This window comes from Bufo gargarizans, chromosome 4 (assembly GCF_014858855.1).
Source record: "Bufo gargarizans isolate SCDJY-AF-19 chromosome 4, ASM1485885v1, whole genome shotgun sequence".
In the NCBI taxonomy this organism is placed as follows: Eukaryota; Metazoa; Chordata; class Amphibia; order Anura; family Bufonidae; genus Bufo; species Bufo gargarizans.
In genome coordinates, this window is record NC_058083.1 from 482,218,561 (window position 1) to 482,226,610 (window position 8,050).

Below are 8,050 nucleotides of genomic sequence, written 5' to 3' on the forward strand. Positions count from 1 at the left end.
TGTTACATGTGTGCTTGGCAGCTGAAGGCATCTGTGTTGGTCCCGTGTTCATGTGTGTCCACATTGCTGAGAAACATGATGTTTTAATATATGCAAATGAGCCTCTAGGAGCAACAGGGGCGTTACCATTACACCTAGATTTAGAAGAAAAAAAAAAAAAAGTACATTTGCCTTCCCAATCCTCTGGCGTACTTGTGGCAATGCCTCTGTATACTGGCCTTCAGGGATGACGTGTTGACACGAGGTCATGTGCCGACACATCATGGATGGAGGGCAGTAAGCCAGAGACGGGCAGAGGATCAGGGAAGTGTTTCCACAGGCGCGCCAGGATATTTTATGCAATTGGCAAAAGGAAAATCCATGAAATCCTCATGAACTCAAAACTCAGTGACTTGGAAATTTTAACTTTCTAAATTTTTACGGCACGTGGGAGGACGTCCAAGTTGAGCACGGACAATGGGGTGTGATGCAGAGGGAGATTACCAAATATCCAATTATCAGAAACGAGGAATCCTGTATACCCTTATTCCCAGTAACAGGGGAAGCGCCACCACAGGACAAACTGAGAATTACACATTTACCATTCCAATCAACAGACTGTCTATGTGGGTCCACCAGAGCCAAAGGGAGATGCAGTTTGTAACCACAGCCTAAGCAATTCTCTAAAAGGGTATAAATAATAAATCATATAAACTGGACAACTCCTTTAAGGGGCTACTGCAGCAACAGTCAATTAGAACAGACTTGTAAGTTTAACTTTTAAAATTTCCATTATGCAGTTAATAACGCCATCAACTGTCAAAGGAAACCAGTCATGTTGAACATGGTGTCTGAGCTGGAGGCACCACGTTAGAAGGAGCTGAGTAGTGTTGAGCGAACTTGTGTTTTAAGTTCTGCATCCAAAGTTCGGGTTATCAAAGAACCCCGCTACCACGGACCATAAACGAATTTAGAATCCATAACGGGATTCTTCGATAACCCGAACCCAAACTTTGGGCGCAGAACTTAAAACACAAATGGATGAAATACAAGTTTTACTGAATCTTCCCATAAAGCTATATATCAATCTGCTCAGCTCCTTCTGCTCTATAACATGGTGCCTGTTACTTACACTGCATTTTTATAGTGACAGGTTCCCTTTAATGATCACACATTTCCTCTCCGATGCTGTATTCCGTATGAATGGGCGGCTACAGCGCGTGATACTGTACTACAGAGACCAGGCCAATCCTTGTAGCAGGGTGCTCAGGAGCGATGACATCAGGTACAACCCCTTTAATGACTAATCCATACGAGCAGGATACACTCACATACTAATACAGAGAGCACATCTAGATCTCGGCTAATTTAGACAATAGTCTCCAGCAACAATGCAGCTGAAGGGCAACGCCCAGAAAATGACAGGGTAAAAGATGATAAAACTGCAAAACCCAAGGAGCTTTACTTCTGTAACTGAATACATCTCCCAGCATGCTTTTCCTATTGCTGCCCGATGCCGTCACATACTGCAATTATCAACTGGCGAGTATCAGTTTTCCTACAGGTACAACATGGTGCAGGGGTCTGTTAAGAGTCCCTGAAGCTGGACAAACCCTTAAAGAAGCCCTCATCCTCTGCAGGCCGACAGGTCGTAAAAGTAATAACAGGCTGGGGGTGGGACCACCAAAACACTATCACTAGGTGAATAAAATCACCAAATTATCTGCAATGTTGCCTCTGCCTTCCATCCGTCTTCACTTGAGACCATATAGGGGCTGTCCGCCATTACTGACAACCCTCTATGTGCCAGAACAGAGGGCCGGTCAGTGAAGGCGACTGTACACATCGAGTAAAGGCCACCTGAACCCACCGATTTCAATGAGACCAGCCAATCATCAGGGGAAAGAAGGATCGGGCAGTTGGATTTCAACATGTACCATCATATTGTTCTCAAGGAGGATATGCCGCTGCCAGATGTGTCTGGTACTGGCTTACTCCCGTCTCCCTATCGAGAACAAGCACGCTTAGCAGAGCTGAGCGTTGACTGACAGCAGTATAAGGTGTACGAACACCTTAGGCCCCATGCGCATAGCCGCATCAATATTGCGGTTTGTGCAGCGATTTCCGCCTCCTTCACAGCATCTGCCCTTCTGTCGTTGAACCGGGTATGTGTATGGGGAGTTAGAAGAGATTAAAGGGGTTGTTCAGCAATTTATATTGATGACCTATCCTCAGGATAGATCAGGGATGCTCAACCTGTGGCCCCCCAGCTGTTGTAAAACTACAACTCCCACCATGCCCTTCTGTAGGCTGATAGCTGTAGGCTGTCCGGGAATGATGGGAGTTGGAGGGCCGCAGGTTGAGCATGCCTGGGATAGATCATCAATATCTAATCGGTGGGATCCGACACCCAGCACCCCCCGCTGATCATCTGTTTGAAGAGGGGGTGGCTCTCCATTCGAGTGCTGCTTCCTTCGTCTCAGAAGTGCAGTGTAATGATGAGTACTCGCTCCGTTGTGACGACTTGTAATTACACTACGCCGCTGCTCCACAGGAGACGACGTATATAGTGTAATGACCAGGAAGCAGCGCTCGCATGCAGCGCCACCTCCTCTTAAAACAGCTGATTGGCAGGGGTGCCGGGTGTCAGACCTCCACCAATCAGATATTGATGACCTATCCTGAGGATAGGTCATCAATATAAATTGCTGAACAACCCCTTTAATCTCTTCTAACTCCCCATACACATACCGGGTTCAACGACAGGGATGAGGTGAAGGACGCGGATAGAAAACCTTAGATAGCAGTGGCGGCAGTCTATGAACAAAGGGATCGGGTGAAAAAAAATTCAACTGGAGTTGGGAGCCCCCCATACACATTAGATTGTTGGCCAGTCCCACCAAAAATTGTGGGTACAGCCAACAGTACACTCATGTGTATGGGTGGCTTAGGAGTGGCTCCTGAAGTGGCGCGTTTAAGGATTACATGGAGGGCCTTACATCCACCCTAGCGGCTGCTGCATGGTAAACGTAGGTTTCTCCGGTAAGACTTTACCCCCACTTTATTGAGGAGCTGGGATTTAACAGGAAGATTTATATCCATAAAAATGGCTGCTCATGAGTTTGACAATAAATGTCCCACTGCAATACAGAAATGTGAACACAGCCGTAAGCCTTGTATGGATGGATACTGCACCACTGAAGCTCAATTTGGTACACCTGTAGTACTGCACTCAAACGATAACCATACCAGATCTCCACGTCTCCTCCGACTACTTGAGAGGAAATCTGATGGGCCAAGACACACGGCCCTTGGAGCAGCCGATTATCGGAAAGAAAGCTGGCTCAGTGCGGGTGAAGCTCTGCGTTTACATGCTGCGATCATCTCCACAGTATGAGCGGTTGCTACTGCGATCGCTCGTCCTCATGCGGCTGCACTGTTTCTGGGCAGAGGATCTCTGTTTAGACCGCACGATCTGTTTGCCTAGAAACGATAATTTACTTGCCTGCAGGAATGAACATTTCGCTCATTCATCGGGTGACCTGTTTCACCTTTGCACTGGCAGATTGTCAGGAGCGAGTGTTCGCAGGAACATTCGTCGCCGATAATCTGCCCAACAATCGGGCCGTGTAAACCCGCCATAAGACTTCTTTCGTGCCAGCACATGAACCTCTATTTGGAAGGACACACACATTAAACAGGGTGCAAACACTGGCATGGTATTAAGGATCTGCACCACACAGAACTGGTTGCAATCTGCTCAGAACCATATAGTGGATTTATAAGGGTCAAAACCCGCACCGCAGGTCAATTTTAGCTCCGTGGACTCGACGTTTTGAAAATCTCATCTACTTAGTTGGTACTGTATTATGCTGCGGATTTCTCCCCATTCACATGGAAAAACCTTGCTTAATACGCACCGTGTGCACGTGGCCGCAGTCACTGAGACAAGGTCGCCAAGCACCTCCATACACACCATCCATGGGCACTCAGGTGAAGATTTATTCATTCTGTTGCACCACATGGCGCAACTGGCTATTGCACAACTAAGGGATGTGCTGTATTGCCAGGGGCGGACTGGAAGCTTAAAGTGGCCGTGGCAGGGACAGGGACAATAATAGTAGGCGAGTGCAGCACAAAATACCACAGCAGCAGAACCAAATACCACAGGGCAGCAGAACATACCACAGCAGCACCAAGATGAGGGCTCAGGTGGGCCCCTGGGAATCGGCCCACAGGGAAATTTCCCTGTAGGGTTTATGGCCAGTCCACTCTGTGTACTGCACTGCAGAACGCAAGTACGGATTTAGGGCTCATGTACATGAACGTATTTTTGTTCTGTTTCCATTGCGTTTTTTTTTTCAGGTCTGTATGTGGAACAATTTATTTCAATGGGGCTTGAAAAAAAAATGGAATTGACTGTGTGCATTCCGTGTCCGTATGTCCGCTCCGCAAAAAAAAAAGGGAACATGTTTTATTCTTGTCCGTTTTGCAGACAAGAACAGGCATTGTGATAATGGATCCGCAAAAAAAAATTACAAATAAGGGATGCAACACGGATATCACACGGATTTAATCCGTTTTTTTGTTGCGGACTGCAAAATACATACGGTCGTGTGCATGAGCGCTTAGATTGAGAAGCTCTCAGGTTTTTCAAAAAAATTTCTGATGTAAAAGGCCTAGTTTACACTTCAGTGATTGTGACTAGGGATGAGCGAATCGACTTCGGATGCCTCATGTACGGCGCTGGAGCTCCGTACGGTATTAGGATGTATTGGCTCCAATGAGCTGAAGTTATTAGTTTGCAAAGTCTCACAAGACTTCATACAATAACTTCCTGAAATAATTATTACAGTAAAAAACCTTTATACCGAACTCAGGTTCGGTTCCAAGTGATGCCTTAGACCTAAACCCGAGTTCGGGATCAAGGTTTTTTACAGTAATGATTCACAAAGGTATTACACAAAGTCTCGCGAAGCTCATCGGAGCCAATACATTCTAATACTGTACGGAGCTCCAGCGCCATACAGTATTACAACAAAGGATTATGCGAATCAACTTCGGATGAAGCATCTGAAGCCGATTCGCTCATCCCTAACTGTAAGCTAAAACCAGGTGTGGGTCAAAAATATAGAACAGGAGAAAATGTTTTTCCGTTATACCTTATGGCTGTGTAGGCTTCACTCCTGGTTTTGCCTCACAATCACTGATGAAACACTGAACAAATCACTGACATTTGAACTAGGCCAAAGGGCTCATGCACACAAACGTATTTTCTTTCCATGTCCGACCATTTATTTCAATGGGTCAACCAAAAAATGGAAGGTACTCTGTGTGCATTTCGTTTCCGTATTTTCGTTCCGTCAAAAAATACAACATGTCCTATTATTGTCCACATTACTGACAAGGGTAGTACTGTTTTATTAGGGGCCAGCTGTTCTGTTTCACAAAATACGGAATGCACACGGACATCATCCGTATTTTCTGCGGACCACAAAATACATACAGTCGTGTGCATGGACCCTAAAGCGGTGTATGGGCTTCATAAAAGCGGCAAACTCAATACTTTTGGTATTTGCGCAGGCAGTGCTCTATGGACGTCGCTGAGTAAATCATCAATCACCTCCTTTAGGTGCCGTCCGAAATATCTGTTCGGGGACCAAACTGCGACATGTCAATTAGAAACTTTCAGTCCTGAAACCTCAACCATTATTATTATTTTTTATTCCTGGAGAACCTTTTTTTTTTTTTTTTTTTTTGGACGTCTCAGATGAATTCATTAACAGCCTATTATATCACTGACGGTATCATTGTGCCGGGGCCGTGCGCGGAGAAAGGAGCCCTGACAGCCAGCGACACTTCCAGAGCGTGGGAATTTCCTTGACTTCTGTCTGAGGTTAGCCACCATTCACAAGAGAGCATCATAAACTGGGGAGGGGGTGCTACTGACCATTTCTTCGTGCATTCCACCATCAGCTCCTGATACGATGCCACAAACTGAAACTTGGAGGCATGTTTTCCCACGCGCTGCAACCGCTTCCACACCGAAGCCATGATCCAGGAACAGCCGGGCAGAGGGGAAAAAAAGACGTCTTCTCGTTCTCTCTCTTTAATCCTTATAAGGTGGTCTGCATGGGGGCACAGAGGCGGCCAGAGACAGGCTGTGGTCCGGAGGCGCTGGGCAGAGACGGCGGCAGCAGATCCCACTTTACAAGGCAGCCAGCCAGCTCAGGAGACTCCTGCATGGCTGAGGGAAAGGAAGTCCCCGATGCATGGAAAAGTCAGCCCTCCTCCCAGGCGAAATGACGTGGACTGTGCAGAGCTAGACTGCTAAAGACAAAGGAGGAAGAAGGGAAAACGGAGCGGTTAATATTTGACATCATGCAGCAATTTACTCCTGCCGTCCAGCATGATCGCTTACAAAGGGACGCACCGTCTGTGGAACGCCCCCCCCCCCCCCCCTCCCACACAGTATCCGGCAGATCAACAGGAATCGTCAGCGCACCTTCCTACAGGGCTCGTGATGATGTTGCTGGAGGGGTACACCCCCAACAAGCCTCAAATCCATCATTTGTATTAATGATCACAAGCCTAATTACAGCGTGGCGCAATTAACCTCCCCGCGGGGCAGGCTGGACCTATGGGAGTGTGCCCGCTGCCACCCAAGAGACTGACGTCTGCCCTAGGGCGATCAGATGAAACTGCAGAAGTGATGGATCTCTGCCGGGCAACAGATCTGACGTGTTTTGGAAGCTATCGCCTGGGACCATTGGCACTGCCAACTAAAAAAGGGGGGTGTCGTACCCACCACACTGTTAAAGGTGGTCCATGGACTTGATTAGACTTCGGTGCCATGTGTATGGGCAGCTTTACAGGAGTCCTCTTACTCACAGCACCCACCCCCTGTCACTACAAGCTGTCATCTGCCTTAACCCTTGCCTGGCACACACTGACATGTACAAGATTGGCATGGCAGAGGGAGGGGGCTCCTGCAGCAGGCAGAGCAGAATAATAAAGCATGCAATCAGCTTACCTCCTCCTGCCCACTAGGGCATTTAATCTCTCAGCCCTGATCGTTAGCGCGGATCACCCATGCCAAGATGCCCACCATCAAACCCCTTGTTCTCCAGGCCAGGAATAATTGGTATGCAGACAGAAAGATGCAACCTCCCCCCGGCCCTGGACTCCAGCACAAGCCTCCGTGCGAAAACCCTCCCTGCAAGCCAGAGCCCGCTCCACCGCCGCCACTGCTGCCGCTTTCCACATTGGGCACGCAGCAGCATGGATACTGAGCAGCGATTGGTTCGTTCTCCCGTCACTCAATCCGCGAACCAATAGCCGCTCAGCTATCATAGGGCGGGGCTTGCCAGTGCTTTTAAAGGGCTACGGCGTTAGAAAACCCCCAAGGGCCCGCCTTCTCCCCGAAGCCACGTGATTGGGCGAAAGAGCAAATTGACAGACGGTTGTTTATGGTATGGAGAGCGCTGATTGGACGCCTGCCCTGTCAGTCATAAAAGCTTTAGCTGAGATTTAGCTAATAGCCGCTACTGAAGGTATCACGTTATTGACGGCTCTGGTGTAGATATTTGCTTGTAGTCTCATCTGCCATATTTTACTTTTATAGATTGATTCATAGGCCGGTAAAAAAAATCGCAGAGACCTGTAGTAGGGCTCCCTCTGTAATATAGGAGCGGGCAGATACAGGATGATGGTGGTAGTAGTCTCATGACACCTTGGACACCAGATGAAATTCTAAAGTTGGTCATTGGTTTGGAAAGGGACAGATTTATTACGGATGGAAATGATAAATAATTTTCCTAATTAAAATTTGCAGGTCACATAGTTTATGAGGCTGAAAAAAGACATCTGTCCATCTGGGAAATATTGGGGGTCATTTATCAAACTTGTGTCAAGTAGAACTGGCTTAGTTGCCCGTAGCAACCAATCAGATTCATCCTTTCATTTTGGACAACTCCTTTGGAAAATGAAAGGTGGACTCTGGTTGCTAGATGCAACTAAACCAGTTCTACTTGACACCAGCTTTGATAAATGACCCCCATTGTTCCTTTAT

The 8,050-nt window shown here is 47.4% G+C and overlaps 1 protein-coding gene across 4 annotated transcripts in view; it reads right to left on the bottom strand.

Annotated features, from left to right (window-relative positions):
• The window catches only part of EHBP1 (EH domain binding protein 1), a 357,318-nt gene extending 350,060 nt beyond the window's left edge, over positions 1–7,258 (bottom strand). For 2 of the 4 annotated variants that reach the window (XM_044288820.1, XM_044288818.1), the window contains exons 1-2: positions 7,013–7,257; positions 5,930–6,309 (exon numbers count right to left, since the gene is read on the bottom strand). In XM_044288820.1, the coding sequence (XP_044144755.1) occupies positions 5,930–6,033 (104 nt within the window). In that variant the 5' untranslated portion in view covers positions 6,034–6,309; positions 7,013–7,257. Of the gene's footprint in view, positions 1–5,929; positions 6,310–7,012 lie in introns of all 4 variants that reach the window. The other 2 variants (XM_044288819.1, XM_044288821.1) reach the window with 2 other exon arrangements.
• Positions 7,259–8,050: the final 792 nt, after the last annotated feature.